General features: G+C 50.4%; 1 protein-coding gene across 6 annotated transcripts in view; it reads right to left on the bottom strand.

Annotated features, from left to right (window-relative positions):
• Positions 1–22,785, bottom strand: part of LOC140396252 (voltage-dependent calcium channel subunit alpha-2/delta-4-like) — an 820,155-nt gene that overhangs the window by 572,028 nt on the left and 225,342 nt on the right. For all 6 annotated transcript variants that reach the window (XM_072484603.1, XM_072484602.1, XM_072484604.1 and 3 more), the window contains 3 exons: positions 20,373–20,523; positions 17,009–17,083; positions 8,056–8,145 (listed from right to left, as the gene is read on the bottom strand). In XM_072484603.1, coding sequence (XP_072340704.1) covers positions 8,056–8,145; positions 17,009–17,083; positions 20,373–20,523 — 316 coding nt within the window. The remainder of the gene's footprint in view (positions 1–8,055; positions 8,146–17,008; positions 17,084–20,372; positions 20,524–22,785) is intronic.

A 22,785-nucleotide genomic window follows, 5' to 3' on the forward strand; every position in this document is an offset into this window, starting at 1 on the left:
AGAGAGGTGTGGATCTTATGGATGTTGAGACTCTGGAGAAGAGAGTTCATTTGGAAAGGAGCATGGCCAGAAGCTAATGACGAGGAGCATTTAGCGGTTGTGGTAGATGGAGTGAGGCAAACAGTACCCCTGCTGCCCCTTGAGGTGACCTACTCGAGTCACCCTCATGGAAGATGTCCTCCTTCCTCTCCCTTATGGCCTTCAACATTAGATCCATGTTGACATTGATAAAGTGAGGTTCAGCCCTGTCCTGGGTGCCGGCCTTTGGTTCTCCTGTAACATTTCTGATGCTGTGAAATGCTTTGGCACAATCTGCAGATTTCTCCTTTTCGATAAACAGAAGCCTCCTTGGGGGGCCTAAATCAGTCCCACACATCATCTCATCCAGCTCCATTCCTGTGCCCAGAGGTTCTAAGTGAACAGGAAGCCAGGGCTCACCCGAGAAAATCTTAACTTTCATCAGTTTCGCCCTGGAGACAGGTTCCTGACCGTCATCTCCAGTTTCCCACTTTTGTGGAAACAGTTCAGCCCTGCGTTAAAGAGTGTGACAAAACACAATAACAAAACAATCAAGTGGATCTGGCTACAAAGGATAATTGTGTTTATATTTCCTTTGAAGGGTATTCATTCCCGTACCAGCCTCCCCGAACAGGCGCTGGAATGTGGCGACTAGGGGCTTTTCACAGTAACTTCATTTGGCGCCTACTTGTGACAATAAGCGATTTTCATTTCATTAATGTTTGAGTGTATTGTTATGAGGATGCGTTTTATAAAATATTAATTTATATTGTCACCGGCTGGATATATATGCGTATTAAATGTTTTTGAAAATAATACTTTTCCAAAACAAAGTACAGCTCAAAGGCTTCTTCACTGTTGCTGGGTCAAAATCCAGGAACTCCCTTCCCAACAGCATTGTGGATGTACCTACACCACGTGGACTGCAGAAGTTCAAGTAGGCAACTCACCACCTTCTCAAAGGAAATGGTCAACAAATGCTGGCCTAGCCAGTGCTACCCACATTTGTGAAAGAATAATTTGAAAAACACTGGCTTAAAGCAGCTTCTATGTAGCATTTGTGAAAGACAAAAGGTGCTTTTATGAAGAGATCGAGTCTATGGAACGTTCACAGTGAGATTACGTGACCCAGCTTTTGGGTGAAAAGATACTGGGTGCGACCTAACACGCAGAAAACAGAATCCTGTTTTGGGCATGTATAGCGGGGTCTTTCTTGATGTCTACAGCACCAAGAACGGCAGTATCAAACGGGATTCTTGTTGTTTTTTCTGGCCTCATTCAGGAACGCCCCGCCTAGGCCACATTTTTAAATGCCGGCCGATCACTCAACCCCCTTCGGACACCCCACCATGGCCTCCAGATCCCCCCAAGGCCCTAACATACCTCTTGGGGGGTCCACAAGCCCCCTCTCACCCCATATCTTAAAGCAGGGTACCCCGGGCCTGATTCCTGGCACAGGCTACCTTGCACCCTGGCACCTTTGCACTGCCAGCCTAGAAGTGCCACCAGGGCATCCTGGCAGTGGAAGTGCAAGGGTATTACCCTGCCCAGAGCCCGACCACCCAGGTGCCTCTGATGGCCTGGGAGTCCCCCCGTTTGTGTGGACCAGTGCTAAACGGCACCATGACGAGATCTCCCATGTGCCGACTTTCCTTCTCGGACCTCGGGAGAATCAGGCGCCGACATATTTAAATGAGCAAAAATGTTGTACCCTCAATAACGACGCTTAGAGAATAAACGGTAAAGAAGGCTTTAATAAGCTAAGAACTAGCTTGGTGCCGAGACGGGTGCTTACTGGGTGCCGCCCAGAAGGCGGCCCCTTATGTACGGTTCCCAGGTGGGCGGAGTCGGAGGCGGAGTCCCTCAGGGCTCCAAGCCCGGTCTTAAAGGGGACGTCACCTTACATGATGATAAGGGTACAATAATACAGTAACCGTTCATCACGTTCACCACTGTTTTAAAAAAAAAGTCCGGCGGGGTTGAAGTGCTATCATAAGTCCATTCGTTTCGGCGGCCTGATCGTCCTCATCGACCTCCTTAGCTCGGCTGTGGTGTGACGGACACGGACGTCTTAGTTGAGGGTACGTCCGGGAGCACGGTGGTCGGAGCCTTGGTCCGGGTCGGGGTAGGGGATCGGGGTGTAGGGGAAATAGCTGGGGCTGGGGGTAGCGATGCCGGCGCCAGCGGGGTGTGTAGAAAGGGGGGCGCTAGGGGGCCCGCATGGTCGGTGTCCACCGATGGGGAGTGGGACCGGGGGGGGGTGGGGGGGGAGTTGTCGTGGGTGCCGGGTCCCGCAGGGGAGCTGTGAGGGAAGGGGCGTCTGTAGTGGGGGAGCCTGCGAGTGCCAGACCCCGGAGAGAAACCGTATCTTGCCTGCCATCGGGGTACTCGACGTAGGCGTAACTGGGGTTCGTGTGTAGTAATCGGACCCTCTCGACCAGGGGATCTGTTTTATGGCTCCTCGTGTGCCTCCGGAGGACAACAGGTCCCGGAGCCGTCAGCCAAGGTGGAAGCGAGACCCCGGAGGTGGACTTCCTGGGGAAGACAAACAAGCGGTTGTGAGGGGTCTCATTCGTGGCCGTGCAGAGGAGCAACCTAATGGAGTGTAGGGCGTCGGGTAGGACCTCCTGCCAGCGGGTGGTTGGGAGACCTCTCGACCGTAGGGCCAGAAGGACAGCCTTCCAAACTGTTGCGTTCTCCCTCTCCACCTGCCCGTTTCCCCGCGGGTTATAACTGGTCGTTCTGCTTGAGGCGATGCCTTTGCTGAGCAGATACTGACGCAGTTCATCACTCATGAATGATGTACCCCGGTCGCTGTGGATATAAGCGGGGAAACCAAACAGGGTGAAGATGCTGTGCAGTGCCTTTATCACGGTGGCTGAGGCCATGTCAGGGCAGGGGATGGCGAATGGGAAGCGGGAGAACTCGTCGATAACGGTGAGGAAATAGGCATTGTGGTTGGTGGACGGGAGGGGGCCCTTGAAGTCCACGCTTAGTCGCTCAAAGTGCCCCGAGGCCTTCATGAGCCGAGCCTTGTCTGGCCGGTAGAAGTGCGGTTTGACTCTGCGTAGATCTGGCAGGCCCTGGTAATGGCCTTGACCTTCTTGGTTGAGTAAGGTAGGTTGCGGGACTTGATAAAGTGGACGAGCCGGGTAACCCCCGGGTGACAGAGGTCATTGTGGATGGCTTGCAGGCGGTCCTTCTGCGCGTTGGCGCACGTGCCGCGGGACAGGGCATCTGGGGGCTCGTTGAGCTCTGCTGGACGATATTTGATATTATACGTGTAGGTGGAGAGTTTGATCCTCCACCTCAAAATTTTATCGTTTTTTATTTTGCCCCATTGTGCCTTATCGAGCATAGAGGCTACCGACCGTTGGTCGGTGACGAGGGTGAACCTCCTACCGGCTAGGTAGTGCCTCCAGTGCCGCACAGCCTCCACAATGGCTTGTGCCTCCTTCTTTACTGCAGAGTGCCGAATCACGGAGGTGGTGAGAGTCCGGGAGAAGAACACTATTGGTCTGCCTGCCTGGTTGAGGGTAGCAGCCAGGGCGATGTCTGACGCATCGCTCTCCACCTGGAAGGGGATAGTTTTGTCCACTGCGTGCATAGTGGCCTCGATGATGTTGGCCTTGATGGGGTTGAAGGCCGATGGAGCCTCAGCCGACAGGGGAAATATCGTGGTCTTTATGAGTGGGCAGGCTTTGTCCGCATATTTGGGGACCCACTGGGCGTAATAGGAGAAGAGCCCCAAGCACCGTTTGAGGGTCTTGAGGCTGCGAGGGAGGGAAAGTTCCTTTAGAGGTTGCATGCAGTCGGGTTCGGGAGCTAGGATCCTGTTTTCCACGACATAGCCAAGGACAGCTAGACGGGTTGTGTGGAAAACGCATTTTTCCTCGTTATAGGTCAGGTTAAGGGCTCGGGCGGTCTGAAGGAACTTTTCGAGGTTCACGTCATGATCCTGCTGGTCATGGCCGCAGATGGTGACATTGTCCAAGTACGGTTATGTAGCCCGCAAACCGTACTGGTCCATCATTTGGTCCATCGCCCTTTGGAAGATGGAGACCCCATTTGTGACGCCGGAGGGGACCCTGAGGCAGTGGAAGAGCCAGCCGGCTACTTCGAAGGCAGGATAGGGGCGGTCACTCAGTCGGATGGGGAGCTGGTGGTAGGCGGATTTGAGATCGACCGTGGAAAATACCCGATATTGGGCGACCCGATTTACCATTTCTGCTATGCGAGGAAGGGGGTACGCATCGAGTTGCGTGAAGCAGTTTATGGTATGGCTATAATCCACGACCATTTGTTTCTTTTCCCCGGACCAGACTACCACCACTTGTGCTCTCCAGGGGCTGTTGCTAGCCTCGATGACCCCCTCTCCCAGTAAACGCTGAACCTCTGACTTGATGAAAGTCATGTCTTGGGCACTGTACTGCCGGCTCCTGGTGGCGACGGGCTTACAGTCGGGAGTGAGGTTCGCGAATAGAGAGGGGGGTGCGACTTTCAGTGTCGCAAGGCTGCATACCGTAAGGTCCGCTGAACTTCAGTGTCAGGCTTCGTTGGCCGCACTGGAAATCCAGTCCGAGCAGCAGGGGGCCCCAGAGGTGAGGGAGGATATATAGTTTGAAACAGGTGTATTCGGAGCCCCGGATCGAGAGATCCGCGATACAGTATCCCTTGATTTGTACCGAGTGGAACCCGGATGCGAGGGCCTTGGTTTGGGATGCAGGATGGGTGCGCAAGGAGCAGTGCCTTACCGTCTCAGGATGAATAAAGCTCTCCGTGCTCCCGGAGTCGAAAAGGCATGGAGTGTCGCGCCCATTGGCCTGGACCTTGATCATCGAGTTCTGCAGATGTTTTGGCCGCCTTTGGTCGAGGGTAATTGCTCCCAGTTGTGGGTAGTCCGAGTCCTCAGCCAAGTCGGATTCGTAAAATGGCCACCGCCGTCGGTCACAAGTGTCGGGTTGAGAAGATGGCCGCCGACAAGATGGCCGCCCCCATGATTTGCACGCGGCGGATGACGTGTCAGAAGGGGGCGTGTCAGGTCGATGCGCAGCCGCATTGCGAGGCCTGCATGGCCTGTGAGCCTGATTTTCGGGCCTGCTGTTCTTTGTGTTTCTGGCCCTTGGGCCTGGCCAGGCAGACCCTCGCAAAATGTCCCTTTTTCCCACAGTCGCTGCAGATGGCAGAGCGGGCTGGGCAGCATGTGCGTGGATGCTGGACCTGCCCACAGAAGTAGCACGGTGTGCCCCCGGACTGGGCGGGTCGCCGCGCAGCGCTGGCCCGTAACGTGGCCGAGTCTGGGGAAGTCCAAGGGGGGCTTGCAGGGTTCGCGGAGAACGTGCCCAAATTATGTCGGGCCACTTCCAGCGAGGAGGCGAGCATTATCGTGTCCCGGAGTTCTTTTGCCCCGTTTTCGAGTAGCCGCTGCCGGATGTAGGTCGAGCGGATGCCGGTCACGAAAGCGTCTCTGATGTGCAGGTTCATATGGAATACCCCTGTCACATTCTGATGGTCACAGTCCTGGCGAGCACGGTGAGTTTTTCTCCAAATTCGTCTAGCGATTCCCCAGAGCGCTGCCGGCAGGTAGGGAGCAGATGCCGGGCATGTACCTCGTTGATGGGTTTGACAAACAGCTTGCGTAGTAACTCGACCACCTCTTCGTAGGTAGTTACCTTTTTGAGCGTGGCGGAGATTCTGTGACTCACCCCGGTGTGGAGTAGGTACAGCTTGCGTGGCCCTAGGATGGGAGTCTCTGAGGAGTCCAGGTAGGCCTCAAAGCATCAGAGCCAGTATTTTAACATTTCCTTTGCCTCCGGTGTCCATGCTTCCAGATTGAGCTTCTCTGGGTTTCGGCCTGCGTCCATCCTGATGTAGTTTAGCTCGTTAAATTGTTGTACCCTCAATAAGGACACTTAGAGAGTAAACGGTAAAGAAGGCTTTAATAAGCTAAGAACTAGCCTGGTGCCAAGACGGGTGCTTACTGGGTGCCGCCCACAAGGCGGCCCCTTATATACGGCTCCCAGGTGGGCGGAGGTGGAGTCCCCCAGGGTTCCAAGGGGACTCTTAAAGGGGACTTCACCTTACATGATGATAAGGGTACAGTAATAGAGTAACCGTTCATCACACATACTGGTTCACTTAAATATGTTAATCTGGATTTTGGCTGGTTTAGCACACTGGGCTAAATCGCTGGCTTTGAAAGCAGACCGAGGCAGGCCAGCAGCACGGTTCAATTCCCGTAAAAGCCTCCCCGAATAGGTGCCGGAATGTGGTGACTAGGGGCTTTTCATAGTAACTTCATTTGAAGCCTACTTGTGACAATAAGCAATTTACATTTACAGAGATCCAGATCGCGACGTCTCGCGAGAACTCGTTAGGTCTCGCAGGGCGTTCTGAACGCGGCCTCTCCCGAGATTTAACAACCTTGTCGCGTCACCGAGTCGGGTGCAATGAGACAATTCGATTGTGCCCACTCGATTTTTGTAGAGTCAGAGCGAGACTGCCACAGGGGAAACAACCTTCCCCCAACTCTCTTTCTTTTGAGACCTCTCTCATCAAAGCGGAGTTGGTGATTTGAAAAACCCACCAGAAGACCTATTTGCTGCAAACCAAACGTTCATCACCTCCAGTGAGAAACTCCAACAAGCAGCTGCTACTGTGTACTGGGAACCTTCAGCTGTGAATAAACCTCTCGATAACCAGTGATTTTCTTCCCTGACTCTACTTCTTACTGGTCAAATTTCTTTGCATTTTATACTCAGCTGAGTTTTACTTCTTTGCATGCAGTGGGATTATGTGCTTGTTGTTTTTGCATTCATGGGTACTTGGGCATATTCATACATTTCTAACTTTTGTCACTAATGTTTGCTTCTTTAACTGAGCAAGTTTTAGCAATAAAACTCTTTACTTGTCAACTGAAGGGATATAAGCTGGCTTATTTCTTGCACCGAGCTACACATAATTAAATATATATAAATTAAGTTGGCTATATCACCTCCCTTTTAAATTTAAACTCTGTTATAACCAACTCAGGAGTGGGACAAAGAGAGAAGTCATTTAGCCCTGTTAACCTGGTCATAGCAATATGCTACATTGTGCATGGTAGCGCCGGGTAGTGGGGATCCATTATAGTATGTGTCACCATCAAACCACGGGAAGTGCAAGCTACAAGCATTTCTGCATGAGGTTTTGATTTTTTATATTTAGTGGATGCGTGTGAATATGTTGCTGCTCAAAGCTACTTCTGGTGTCCCTTATTCAATTTGAGGCCCCTCCCTCAGTTTCTGCTGAACATTTCCTTCAGATCCTCCATTTTGAGAAGACTGAATGGACTTTTGGGTCAAATTGCCTGGATGAATGGATATTATAGAGTCGGGAAGTGAAGTTCCCAAAGAAATGGCTTCTCAATCCAAATTAAACAGAAGTAAATGTAAGTTCAAAACATTCAAAGAAATTTTTAAAATGTAGCAAAAGCACAGAACATACAATGAAATAAAGTGTAGTCAGATTCTAATCTGATGTAGTCAGATTGTAATCAGATATTACGAGTTAAGATGAACTCTGTGTTGGTGCGCCTGGCCTTTGCTCCAGACTTTGCATGCAATGGCACAAAGGTCCATAATTTCCTGAACATACCCCTCATGCTGATTTAAATGTGTATAATATGAGAACAAGCAATAGTCTTAAACTCTTGATTTTCCTCGTCTGTTGCAATTGTGCCTGTGTGACCATACAAAGAAGCATCATTATTGGCCTTTTGTGCAGAATTCCCCCAGATATATTAGAAATTAGGTCAGCAATGCTTTTAAAATATAAAACATAATAACCATGGGAAGCATCAGGAAATAGGGTATATGAGAAAGCCATTCAGCCTATTGAACGTCCGCTTTCATTGTTTGTGCCATCACTGATTATTCCCAACATCAGTATATATCAAAGCTTAAAGCTTTCTGGCACTCATTATGCAGCAGTGCAACAGAACACACTTCCCCATTAATCCCAGTTAATTTTTGATAAGAATGCTAAAAATATGCAAACCTTGTTCAAGATTATGAAGGCCTCGATTAGTGCCTTACTTACAACTCCTGTTCCTTTGGCATTAAGCTTATCGACCAGCTGCTTGAAATGCTGAAGAGGAAAATAAAACAAGAGAAAATACAAATGTTCTGTGCAACCATGGTAACTAATGAAAAACATCAATAAAATGTTCTATACTCGTCCCCTAACAGCTTAGCAAGTATAGCTGATGAGTTACTGAGCTATGCACAACATCACAAATCTCCCATGGTGCCACTTTCATGGGTGTCAGCAATTTGCCAATAGCTTTATCAACCACAATGTACAAATATTTGTCTTTCCAATCGTCTTAAGATGAAATAGAATGTTCTGAAAAGGGTGATGGCGAGGTCATACGAAACACCTCTGCTTGGAATCAGGTCTATGTGGTCTGCTTGCCTTGGAGGGGGGGTGAAACTCAAACAAAAACCTATTGAAATCAGCCGGCACAGTGGCATAGTGGTTAACACTGCTGCCTCATAGCTCCAGGGACCCGGGTTCAATTCCGGCCTCAGGTGACTGTCTGTGTGGAGTTTGCACTTTTTCCCTGTGTCTGCATGAGTTTTCTCATGGTGCTCCAGTTTCCTACCACAGTCCAAAGATGTGCAGGTTAGGTGGATGAGCTGTGCTAAATTGCCCCTTTGTGTCCAAAAAGGTTAGGTGGGGTTACTGAATATAGGGTGGAGGTGTGGGCTTAAGTAGGGGGCTCTTTCCAAGGGCCGGTGCAGACTCGATGGGCCGAATGGCCTCCTTCTGCACTGTAAATTCTATGCTTCAAGCAATAGTTTTCGCACCTTTCCACAATACCTCAAAGTAAAGGGAGAGCTGCTTCTGTGAGACACAGACAGAGAAAGGAAAGGCAGATACTGTTGCAGAGAAACAGCATGTTTGTAAGAATTTGTTTTCTGTTCGCAAGGAAGGGAACCGAGCAAGCTGGACAGCTGGAGACTTTAGGAACAAGGAATCACTGAGGGGGCCTTGCTGGTATAAGTCAGATCTGGGAGACTTAGGCTGAGTGGAACAACTTTCAAAGGATACTAGAAGTTGCAACCTAACGCAGCAGGGAGAATTGAGCTCATTGGTGAGCAAGGAGTAACAATGGACTTAATCCTGTAATGCTTTCATCTGCCAGAAGTGCAGTGCACAGCTAACGGAGTTGTAAGACATATCTTGATTGCATTATCTGTTAAGTAATGTTTGATTTATGTTGATTTTAGTTTGTTACATTATAAATCTTAAAACTTGAAATCTTATCCGTTGGTTATTTCCATTTTGGAAATTCACCTCTTTTTAAAAGTTATTGATCTCTATGGAGATCATAACAATCCTTATTTACCATCATTAAGCTCCTGATATCTGGCAGAATTATAAAGAAGGAGTTTAGGATATATCAACATTCTGAGGGCAGTCCCAGGGCCTAGGAGCACTAAGAAGGGAGTGTTTATGTTCTGGGAACATTATGGGGGTAGGGCGACATGGTGGCACAGTGGTTAGCACTGCTGCCTCACAGCGTCAGGGACCCAGGTTCGATTCCAGTCTTGGGTCACTGTCTGTGTGAAGTTTTTATGCTCTCCCCATGTCTGTGTGGGTTTCCTCCAGGTGCTCCAGTTTCCTCCCACAGTCCAAAGATGTCAGGTTCGGTGAATTAGCCATGCTAAATTGCCCCTTAGTGTCCAGGGTTGAGCAGGGTATGTTATGGGGTTAAGGAGATAGAGGGCACTGGCCCTCATTCGAAGGGTCGATGCAGACTTGATGGACCAAATGCCTTCTGTAGGGATTCTATGATCTATGATCTGCAAAGATCAGTGAGCTTCTGAGAATATGCTGAACTAAAGTGTGTTAGAATGTGGGATTTCAGTGTTATAAAGTTTGGTGCGATATTGGACCAGTTTACAGGCAGAAATCCCCCATTCAACGGCCGTAAAATGAAGACAGGTGTTCAATTTAGGGGTCCAACCTTTCACACCGAAATGTCAAAACAGATCCTAAAGTGAACATTAATTTCCCAATTGGGTGAAGCAGGCAGTGAAGATCATTCCTGGGCCTTCAGTCACAGCTTTAATTCAGGTGGGGCAGGAATGGCCCTCCTGTAAGATTAAATGCCCTCGCAGCCACCAAACATGCTGCAAGGGAGGCAATAAAATTCTGCCCCGAGAGTCTTGAAACATCCATCAACCAACTGAACAAGTAAGCAGTTGGGATGATAGTATAATGTTTTGCCTAAAAAATAGCCATTCTAACAATGCAGTACCTTCCTTTGTACTTCACTGGAGTGTCTATGCATAGAGGTCTACACAGCACAGAAAAGACCCTTCAGCCCATTGCGTCTCTGTCGGTCAAAAACAACCACCTAAATATTCAAATCTCACTTTCCAGCACTTGCCCATAGCCTTATATGCCTTGGCATCGCAAGTGCACATCTTAATATTCTTAAATGTTATGGTGGTCTCTGCCTCCACCACCCTTTCAGGCAGCGAGTTCCATACTCCCACTACCCTCTGGGTGAAAAGGTTTTCCCTCAAATCCCCTCTAAACCTCCTGCCCTATACCTTAAACCTATGTCTCCTGGTCATTGATCCCTCCACCAAGGGGAAACGTTTCTTCCTGTCTACTCTCTATCTATGCCCCTCATAATTTTATACATCTCATACGTATCCCCCCTCAGTCTCCTCTGCTCCAAGGAAAACAACCCCAATCTATCCAATCTCTCTTCATTGCTAACATTCTAGCCCAGGCAACATCCTGATAAACCTCCTCTGCACCCTTTCCAGTGCACTTATGTCTGATATACACTTAGGCCTGAGTAGAGAGAAGTGTAGTTCATTAGCGAATCTTACAGAGAAACAACAAGATACATCAGGGTGGATTATAGCTATTGGTTGAGGTGATATTTAGCTTATCCATTGAGACAGAATTATAGAATGATACAGACACAAAGATAACATTAGGTCCATTGTGCCAGCATCGATTATTTGGTCGAACTATCTAATTAGTCTCACTACCCTGCTCTCTCAGAATATCCCTGTAATTTATTTCCCCTCAGGTATTTGTCCAATTCTCTTCTAAATGTTACTAATGAATCTGCTTCCACCACCCTTTCAGGCAGTGCATTCCAGATCACAACTTGCTATGGAAGAAAATGTTTCTTCATTTTGCTTCTGATTTTGAACAGCTCTATCAAATCTCCTCTTAACCTTCTCTGCCTTGAGGAGAACATAACCAGCTTTTCCAGTCTCTCCACATAACTGAAGTAAATCATCACCGGTACCATCCCGGCAAATCTCTTATGCACGCTTTCTAAGACTGACACCCTGCTCAGAATTGAACAAATACTCCAGGCTAACATTTGTTTTATTGTTCTTTTTATTAACTCCCTTGTTTTTGTATTCTACAAACCTCCTCTGTACTTTCTACATTAGGTTATTGTGAACCTTGCATAAGTCCTTAGCCTCAGTTTTCTGTCTCATTTTATCTTTATATGTTATATACATTTAGCAATTCGGTGGGTTTTAGAGTTGGATGTCCTTCTTCTGCCCCTCATGAGAATGTATCTATTCGGCCCAAACAATTTATTCTTTGAAAGCCTCCCATTATTCAGTAACCGTTTTGCTCTTTTTCATTGTATTCATTTATTTATAAAGAATACAGAATGACTTGTTGAGGTGGAATTTAATCCAGCTGACGTTAAATAATTATATCGGGATCAATGAGAAAATTAAGAGGAGGAAAGATACATTTTTGCACAGGTTGCAGAATAAATTAGAAGAGAATCATATAAGTTAAAATAACGTAAACATTTTTCTGAAGAGATGTAAACAAATAATTGCAAATAATTCTCAATAGAAATTTGTTAAGTATAGAATTCCTGATAACTAACTGCAAATTATTTCTCAATAAACCTGGCATAATGCAAATTCTTCTGTGTGAATACATCAGCTGTCACTGACATTGGGCACATAGGCAGAAGCCATCTGGACCACCAGCAGACACTGGCAGCACAAAAGCTACTCGAAAACAGGAATAAAATCCCAAGCAAATTAAGATGTTCTGTATGTATTAAATTCAAAGAGTGATTTCATGGTTGTGATCTCATCCTTGATTTATATGGTGGCTATAAATTATCTTCCATCTATGGAACTTAAGACAATATGCACAATATTAAAGTACAATGTTATTGTTGTTGCTTCTCTTCCTGTTTCTAGTGGAGCGCAAGGCAGACTTTCATCTGATTCCACAGTGAGGTTTTCCCCAGAACAGGTCACTAGCTATTGCCAGAGGCTTGTAGCTTGAGGGTTGATACGCCACACCAAGCATGGCTGACCTTCCCATTCTTACAACCTGCCATTAGTGTGCATTGGAAGGATTTTGCAGATTGATACTCAACCTGTTTGGTTGAGTTATGGGTGAACCTTCCTTGGCCCTCAAGTCCCGGGGTGGGACGAGAACCCACAGCTTCTGGCTCAGAGATACCCACAAGACCTCTGATATACCTTCAATTCACCGAGAGGCAGAGAGAGCGAGTGAACATTAGGCTTTATTAATCATGAACTTGCCTAGCCAGAGTCGGTTGTACAGATGAATGCCGCCCACAGGCGGCCGGTCTATATATGGCCCCGGTGAGGGCGGAGCCAGAGGCGGAGCCCACCGGGGTTACAGTACAGTACCTGGAAGCAACTCGTATCACCACTTCCAGGTCATAGGTCATAGGTTACAGTATCATACATGCATTCGGTGAATACATTCACCACATTCACCCCCTGTTAAAAAAATCAAGTCCAGCGGAGGTGACGTGGGGTCATTACATATTCAGTCTATCTGGAGGCTGGATCGTTCTCTTCGACCTCCTCAGCTCTGGCGGTGCGGCGGGCATGGTTGTTCCAGATGGTGACTCCAGGGGCATTGTATCTGGAGCTTGAGCCTCAGTCCGGCGTGTCGGAGATGGTCGAGGTGTGGGGGTAGGCAGGGGGGTGATGGGTGGCAGCAGTACCGGCATTGGACAATACAGAAGACCCAGGGGAGCGTACGGGAAGCTGGGGGTGGCGGCGGGCAGTGGGGAGGAGGGCGCATTGGCAGGGGAACCAGCTGGCGCCAGGTCCCGTAGGGAGACCGTATCTTGCCGTCCGTCCTGGTGCGTGATGCAGGCGTACTGGGGGTTGGCGTGGAGCAGCTGGACCCTCTCGACCAGCAGGTCGGTCTTATGGCCCCTCATGTGCCTCCAGAGAAGGACTGATCCCGGAGTTGTCAGCCAGGATGGAAGCAAGACCCCGGAGATGGACTTCCTGGGGAAGATAAACAAACAATCGTGAGGGGTCTCCTTCGTGGCTGTGCAGAGGAGTGATCTGATGGAGTGGAGGGCATCAGGGAGGACCTGCTGCCAGCAGGGGAATGGGAAACTTCCAGACTTGAGGGCCAGAGGAACGGCCTTCCATACCGTCGCGTTCTCCCTCTCCACCTGCCCGTTTCCCTGCGGGTTATAGCTCGTAGTCTTGCTCAAGGCGATGCCTTTGCTGAGCAGGTACTGACGTAGCTCATCGCTCATGAACGATGTGCCCAGTCACTGTGGACATAGGCATGGAAACCGAACAGTGTGAAGATGCTGTGCAGTGTCTTTATTACAGTGGCCGAGTTCATGTCGGGGCAGGGGACAGCGAAGGGGAAGCGGGAGTACTCGTTGATGACGGTGAGAAAGTATATATTACGGTTGGTGGAGGGGAGGGGCCCTTTGAAGTCAATGCTTAGGTGCTCGAAGGGCCGGGAGGCCTTTACCAGGCGGCTTCGTCTGGCCGGTAGAAGTGCGGTTTGCACTCCGCGCAGACTTGGCAGTCCCTGGTCATTGCCTTGACCTCTTCGGTGGAGAAGGGCAGATTGCGGGCCTTAATGAAGTGGGTAAGCCGGGTGACCCCTGGATGGCAGAGGTCATTGTGGATAGCCCGAAGTCGATCATCTTGCGCACTGGCGCATGTGCCACAGGACAGGGCATCTGGGGGCTCATTGAGCTTCCCAGGGCGATACTTAATATCGTAATTGCAGGTGGAGAGTTCGATTTTCCACCTCAAGATTTTGTCATTTTTTATTTTTCCCCATCGTGCATTGTCGAACATGAAGGCGACCGACCGTTGGTCGGTGACGAGGGTGAACCTCCTACCGGCTAGGTAGTGCCTCCAGTGCCACACGGCTTCCACTATGGCTTGTGCTTCCTTCTCGACCGAGGGGTGTCGAATTTTGGAAGTGTGGGGGGTCCTAGAGAAGAATGCTACTGGCCTGCCCGCCTGGTTGAGTGTGGCGGCCAGTGCGACGTCTGACGCATCTCTCTCCACCTGAAAGGGGATGGACTCGTCCACTGCATGCATTGCAGCCTTGGTGATGTCGGCCTTGATGCGGCTGAAGGCAGAGCGGGCCTCATCCGTCAGGGGAAAACTGGTGTTTTGAATAAGTGGGCGGGCTTTGTCCGCATAGTTGGGGACCCACTTGGCGTAGTATGAGAACAGCCCCAGGCATCGTTTTAGGGCCTTGAGGCTGTTGTGAGGGGGGAGTTCTGTGAGGGGGCGCATACGGTCGGGGTCGGGCCCTAGGACTCCGTTCTCCACGACGTAGCCAAGGATGACTAGTCGGGTAGTATGGAAGACGCACTTTTCTTTGTTGTATGCAAGATTGAGAGACTGGGCGGCCTGGAGGAACCTCTGACGGTTGGCGTCATGGTCCTGCTGATCATGGCCGCAGATGGTCACATTGTCCAAGTACGGGTATACAGCCCGCAAACCGTACTGGTCCACCATTCGGTCCATCGTTCTCTAAAAGACCGAGACCCCGTTAGTGACGCCGAAGGGGACTCTGAGGAAGTGGAAGAGTCGGCCGGCTGCTTCAAAGGCAGTGTAGTGGCGCTCTTCCGGGTTGATTGGGAGCTGGTGGTAGGCCAACTTCAGATCGACCATTGAGAACACACGGTACTGCACGATCTGGTTGACCATCTCCGCTATGCGGGGGAGGGGGTACGCATCCAGTTGCGTGAACCGGTTAATTGTCTGGCTGTAGTCCACAACCATCCGATTCTTTTCCCCGGTCCGGACGACCACCACTTTTCACCAGGGGTTGTTGCTGGCCTCGATGATCCCTTCACTCAACAGTCGCTGGACCTCCAACTTGATAAACGCCATGTCTAGTGAACTGTACCGCCTGCTCCTGGTGGCAATGGGCTTACAGTCAAGAGTGAGATTCGCAAAGAGTGAAGGGGGAGACCTTGAGGGTCGCGAGGCTGCATACTGTGAGGGGGGGGCGGGGCAAGGGTCCGCCGAACTGTAGGGTCAGGCTTCGGTGATTACACTGAAAATTCAATTCGAGCAGTAGGGGGGCGCAGAGGTGGGGGAGGACGTAGAGCTTAAAACGAGCATACTCTGCGCCCTGCATCGCGAGATTGGCGATACAGTACCCCCGGATCTGAACCAAATGGGACCCGGAGGGAAGGGAGATTGTTTGGGGGGCTGGGTAGGTGTGGAGGGAGCAGCGCCTTACCGTGTCGGGGTGGACAAAGCTCTCCGTGCTCCCGGAGTCGAAAAGACAGGGGGTCTCGTGCCCGTTGATCCGGACGACCATCATGGAGTTCTTCAGCTGTTTCGGCAGCGACTGGTCGAGAGTGACTGCGCCCAGCTGCATGTAGCCTGTGAGGTCAGTGGAATCACAAGGTGGCGGCCCCCATGAGTCGCACGTGTCAGGCTGGGGCGAAGATGGCGACCAAGATGGCCGCCCCCATCGGTCGCACGTTTTGGTCGGTGCCGGAGCCGGCGGCCAAGATGGCGGCCCCCATGAGTCGCACGTGTCGGTCGGTATTGGGGCCGGCGACCAAGATGGCGGCCCCCACGAATTGCACGATGCTGATGACGCATCTGACGGGGGTGTTCCGGGCAGGCATGCAGCCACATTGTGGGGTCTGTGGGGCTGCGAGTCCATAGGTCGGGCCTGGTGCATTTTTGATTTCTGAGCCTTAGGTTGGCCCAGACAGACTCTAGCGAAGTGCCCCTTTTTCCCGCAGTCGCTGCACGTCGCTGTGCGGGCTGGGCAACGCTGCCGGGTGTGATGGCCCTGGCCGCAGAAGTAGCACTGTGGTTTCCCGGGCTGGGCTGGCAGATGCACGGCGCAGGCCTGCGATGTAGTTGGCGCTGCGACGAGGGTGTCCACGAGGGGTCCGCCAGGCCTGTGGGGAACGCACTGAGGTTCTGGTAGGCCACCTCTAGCAGGGTAGCTAGCTTTACCGTGTCCCGCAGGTCGGAGGTCCCGTTTTCCAGCAGGTGCTGCCTGATGTAGTTCGAGCGCACTCCCGGCACGTAGGTGTCCCGGATCTGTGAGTTCATGTGTTCCTCCGCCGTCACATCTTGATAGCTGCAGTTCCTCGCAAGTAGAGTCAGGGTTTCCAGATACTTTCCAGATATATGGCCCCGGGGAGGCCATACTGGGGTTACAGTACAGTACCTGGAAGCAGCTCGTATCACCACTTCCAGGTCATAGGTCATAGGTTACAGTATCATACATGTATTAGGTGAATACATTCACCACAACCTCCTAATACAATGTTATAGGAACCATTAATTAGGTCACAATATTCTTCTCGATAGCCATCAAACAACTCGACCTTTATTTCCCACCTTTATTTCACTTCAAAACCCATTATTCCATATGTTAACCACCCAAAAACTTTGGTACATCCCAGCTTTTATCGTTTTAATCCAATATTCTACACCTAAACCACCATAACATTTCTCTGCCCCACTAGTTCTGAAGTAGATTACAATTTGCGACTCACTGCCAACTATCCATTAATCCACAAATAATATTTTAGCAATTGCTCCATGAAATGGTCCAACACTGATACTCAACATTTCACAAAATCTTGTCACTAGTGACAACTCACTGAACAGAATTAGGAAAATCCCTTGCTGCTCACCTCTCGGTTGTCTCTGTCAGCCTGTACCAGTGTTCCTTCGAAGCAGGGGTCAACATAGTGGACGTAATCACTGTACTGGTGGAAATACAGAATAAAACTCACTATTAGATAGACATTCTCATTGTGACCGTTCACTATTGAATGGCTTCTGAATATTATTCAGACATATAAGATTGAATCAACGTTGGCAATGCAAAGTTATTTTGAAATAAATAACACAAGTACTTCAATAGGTACATTCTATAGAAGACAAATAGCACATGTGCTTTATCTCATTTCATACTTTGCATTCAGTCAATGTTTGTAACTATTGCTTTTTCATTGGCTATGCAAATTTCAATTTGGGTAATTTGCAGAACGGGTAATCATGATCCTGGGGTTGGCATGGTGGTGCCTCGAGCATTTGTCCCCCCACCACCTCCCCGGTTGCCCCCCCACCCCCAGTGCCTCCTTCCCATTCCCATGGTGGCGCACCCCTGCGGACGGTCCCCCACCCCACAGCTGAGTTTCCCCCCACTCCCCCGCCGTGCACTGGCGGCAAGCCCAGTGCCACCACACTCTTCGCCTGTGAGCAAAGATGGCTACTGACCTTCTCGGCTCCCCACAGAAGCCCTTCCGCCATGTTTCATGTTTTGAAAAAAGAGTACTGATCGGTGGCAGTGTGACCACTTGCTGAGGAGGCCACTGAATGACGGGATCAATTTGGTTTCTCGTCTTGCTATGGCAAGATCCCGATTTTGCCTTCGGGAGTAGGCCAGTTGCATCGCAAACTGTTTAACGTCTGGCGCTGTTCCCGTTTTTGGCCTCCCCCGCGATTCACCGGCCTCATTTTGCTTGAGCGACAACATAACAAGGCTGGAGAATCGTGCCCTAAGTAATCATCATAATAATAATAATCCTTATTGTCACTAGTCGGCTTCAATGAAGTTACTGTGAAAAGTCCCTAGTCGCCACATTCTGGTGCCAGTTCGGGGAGGCCGGTACGGGAATTGAACCCGCGCTGCTGGAATTGTTCTGCATTGCAAGCCAACTATTTAGCCTACTGTGCTAAACCAGCCCCTTAGAGCTGTACCAAGTAGCTCCCCATGGACCGCACCATTGTGCCGACGCCCTCAGTGACTGGGACACACTCTGCAGTGCCTCGGCAATGCCCACCTGCAACTGGGACAAGTTCCGCAGTGCCTTAGCCACTCCCATCTGAGAGCGGCACATGTCCCGCAGAACCTCATCAAGGTCAGCCTGGTACTGGGTGACATTCCCCAGCAAGGCGGACATTCTGTCGAGATCCTTGTGATGATATGCATAAGTTATCATGTATATAATGATGTACACAATCTCCGACCAGCAGGTGGCAGTGTAAATCTACCATGTGACTGTACCTCGAGGAGTTATAAAACACATCTGTTTTATAATAAATTACTTTAACTCGTCAAGAACTAGATGTTCTATTGCGTATCATTCCTACCGGCCATCGTACAAGAAGACGACAACCTTCATCCATGGCCATCACCAACTGCCTGATGCCTTAGATACCTTTACTAGTGTTGCCGACGTCGTGCACCAGGCTCTCCACTGCGGCCGCCACCCTAGCATTGTTGTACTTGGTGCCACACATTGCCGGCGACATCTCACACGCCCATATCCTCTGGGACTCCTCTAAGCGGCTATGGACTTGCTGGAGTGTCGCTGACATCTCCCTCTGAATGTCTCAGCCACTCACTAACGTCTCCATCAGTACTGGGTAACAGGCTCAGCATCAGGCTGGGACCCAGCTGGGTCCTGGGATCCAGCAGACCTCCAACTGTTATCTCACCTGAGGGATCCTTCTCCTCCACCTGATGTACATCTGTAGCAGTGTGGTGCTCACCAGATTGTGCCCCCGAAGCCTGACCACTAACATGTCCCACCGAGGTGTGTGTATCTGTACTTGTGGAGGGTGGAGATAACAGCTGTGCCGCAATTATTATGGTAGCATTCCCCTGGTGGAGCCCGGTGGTTCCTCACCTCTGCGGCATCCACCAGCCTCCGCGTGGGTGACCGCTCTGTCCTTGGCCACACTGGTCACCTCCAGGGCACGCTCCTCGAAGGTGGTGAGGATTCTGATGTCTGGCACCCCTCCGCCAGTCTGGGCCCTCTCCCGGAGATTATGGGAGAGCTTTTCCTGAGGAGGCTCACAGAGGGCATCGTTAGCCACTTGCATGGTTCACAGTGGTGGGAGGAGGGTGTGTGATAGGGAGGATTGGGAGGTTTAAATGGGGTGGGGGTGGAGGGAGGGTTGGGGGGTCACATGGAGAGTTGGGGTTGGATGGTCCCATGGAGGCAGACAGGTCTTGGGGGCGGGGGGGGGGGGGGGGGGGGGGGGGGGTTGGTACTGTGTGGGCGTTGCTGTCTACTCACTCTTGCTGCCCGTTGTAGGTCAATGACCTTCTTCCTGCACTGGAAGCCAGTCGACCTGGTCACACTCCCAGTGCTCACAGCTGCTGCCACCTCGTCCCAGGTACCACTGGCTGCCCTATAGGTAACCCTCCTGAACCCTCGGCGGAACAGGGCATCCCTTCTGGCCTTCACCGCATCTAGCAGCCTCCCAGGTCAGCATTCCCGAAACCTGGGGCAATGTCAGCCCCCCCCCCACCCCTCACCCCCCCGTCCCTGCACACATTTGCATTACCTCACACCCTCCCCAAGTGAGGAAAACCTGCAATGGGGTCACTGAGGGCCCCTCATTTTCAGGCCCTCTCCTCCACCGCTTTCAGGACCCCCACCCTTAACCCCCCCAACCTTTATGAGGCCCCTTCATATCAGACCTTCACCCCCACCCTTCATACTCCTCCTCATCCCCCTTTCATGGGCATGGCCCCCCTCAGGCCCAGAACATTGGCAGTGGCACATGGGCATCCTGAAACTGCCATGCTGGCATCACCCCTGCCAGCACCACCAGGCACCTTGGCAGTGCAGGGGTGGCAGTGGCAAGGTGCCCAGGTGCCAGAAAGAGAGTCTGGGGCCACCCTGCTCTGTCCATGACCACCCAGGAATCTTTAATGGCCTGGGGAACCCCCGTTACGCCTGGTCCGCATCTATAGAGGCTTTTCTGGGGAGGCCATTAGTTCCTGGGCGCCAGGAGAACCCAGCGCAGACATTTAAATGAGCCGTACGTTGAGGGCGAGATCCAGATCACAAAGTTTTGCGAGGTTCGGTTGCATCTCGCGAAACATCTCAAGCACCGTGAATCTCACGAAAAGCCTCTAACGAGATTCAACGGCATCGTCGTGTCACGACCTGCCCATCATTTTCAACAAACACACACAAGAGGCAGACGAAATTTAAAACTGTGAAACATTGAAATCTTCTTGCCTGTTTTACTTACAGCAATAATATTGACAAAATCGTTTTCACCCAATGTGTCCAGGATGGTATTGATGGTATGTTTGGCTATCGTCATTCTGAGGCCTTTCATACTGCCACTAATGTCTAACAGTATGATTATGTCCTTTGGGGAAGTTGCTGCCTGAATATACCTGGACATGGAACAAAACAGAATTACTCACAGGAGGAGTCAGTACTGCAAGGAGTCAGCAGGAACTTTTTCATTTCTCAAGTCATCATAAAATCTGGCTTCTGGTGGCTACCACTCCAAATAATTCTGTATTAATCACAAGGGTGGTTAGTATGGGAAAATAAATGTCACATTGATGCAGATAGAGGGTTTTTCTGAGTTGCAGTATACGTCAAGGTTAAATAATATTACTACGGTAGAGTTGGAGATTGCCTGAATTACATTTGAGCTCAAAGTGTTTGACAGTGATACAATATGCAAAATAGAAAATAATACTTCTATGTTGGTGCCCCCCCGCCCCCTCTGCCCATCCATCAATGGTGAGCAGGGAGGTGCAGACGTACCTCATGCTGGTGGAGGAGCTGTCTGTCATCTCTGTAGGCTGTTCTATGGGCACTGTGGAAGAGGGCAGCAGCTCCTCCACCCCTGTGCCAGGTGCTGCTGCACCTGACAATGCCACAATGTCTGAGGAGTGGCCAGTCATCGGGTGGGATGCATTTTCCCAGCCGGAGTCAACTCGGGCACCAGTGGCCAGAAGACGCTCACCAAGGTCATCACGGCCACCACGATAGCAAAGTCAACAGACTGCCTCCAATGTCACTGCCAGCAAGGTGGGGGGGGGGGGGGGGTTCAAGATGCAGTGTCCACTGCATAAGTTTAAGGCATCTTAAACACAAGGGGCATGTCATGGATGACATAATCTGAGCTTATTTCTTCAGGGTTTTTGTCATGTTTGGAATATTTGTATGCACTTTTTATGTTAATGCAAAGTCACATAAACATTTTCTTTAATTCAATGTGCTGAGTTGGCTGCATGCTTTGAACATTGGCCAGATGTTGCACAGGCTTGTAAGTGAAGTGCTTTGTGTCATGCAGGATATCTGGGTTGAGCTCTAAAGGTAAGTTTTATTGTGATTGAGACATTGCCATTGGGTTGAGTTGGTCTCCATGCTTTGGGTGCCTAGCTGAAGGTTCGCTGGATCAAAGCATCCCTCGTGTCCCAGCCCCCCTGAATGTTCCTATCATCCGCCTAAAAATCCTCACCCTGTGCACCCTCATCCTCTGACCCATCACTGGAGTCATCCTCCATGGCCTGTTGTCCTGCCTCGCTCTCATCAGCCTCCACTGGGTTCCCCCCTTGTCAGAACTAGATTGTGCAAGTCATAGCATGTGACAACTGTGAAGGAGACATTCTCTGAAGGACGCTGCAATGATCCATCCCAAATCAGTCAAGACATCGGAAGTACAACTTGAGCAGCCTGATAGTCCTTTCCACCACAACTCTTTTGGATGCAAAACTCCTGTTATATCTCTCCTCTGCCTCCATTTTTGGGTGACAAAATTGGGTCATCATCAACGGATCGCCCTTGTCACCCAGGAGCCATCCAACCAATCTTGTAGGAACCAAGAAGAGACTTGGTACCAGGACCATACATAGAACATACAGTGCAGAAGGAGACCATTCGGCCCATCGAGTCTGCACCGATCCAATTAAGCCCTCACTTCCACCCTTTCCCCTAACCCAATAACCCCTCCTAACCTTTTTTGGTCACTAAGGGCAATTTATCATGTCCAATTCACCTAACCTGCACGTCTTTGGACTGTGGGAGGAAACCGAAGCACCCGGAGGAAACCCACGCAGACACGGGGAGAACATGCAGACTCCGCACAGAGAGTGACCCAGCAGGAATCGAGCCTGGGACCCTGGCGCTGTGAAGCCACAGTGCTAATCACTTGTGCTACCGTGCTGCCCAAAGTGCCACAAGATGTATGAATCATGTGATCTCCCTGGATAACAGGCACAAACTTGTAGAATCTGTGTCCTGTGGTCACAGAGAATCTGTACATTCATTGAGTGGTACCCTTTCCTGTTGATGAAGCCCCCTGCTCTCCTGTTGGTGCCATGATGACCATGGCCATGTGCATGAAGTCAATAGCACCCTGGATACAGGGGAACACAGCCATCACTACAAACCTTCATTCTCTCTCCACATTGCTGCCCTCACCTGCCTGGTAGTTGATAAAAGTGTGGCCGTGCCTGAAGATGACATTGGTCATTAGCTTGACACACCGTGTGCAGCTGATTGCGAGACACACAGATTCCCCCACTGAGCCCTGAAATGAACCGGGGGTGCAAAGATTGAGGGCTACTGTGACCCTTCAACGTCACTGGCATGGAGTGACCCCCCCACACAGCTGGACACGATTTCAGGACCTATCATAG

The sequence above is a fragment of the Scyliorhinus torazame genome, chromosome 19, assembly GCF_047496885.1.
Source record: "Scyliorhinus torazame isolate Kashiwa2021f chromosome 19, sScyTor2.1, whole genome shotgun sequence".
Lineage (NCBI taxonomy): Eukaryota > Metazoa > Chordata > Chondrichthyes > Carcharhiniformes > Scyliorhinidae > Scyliorhinus > Scyliorhinus torazame.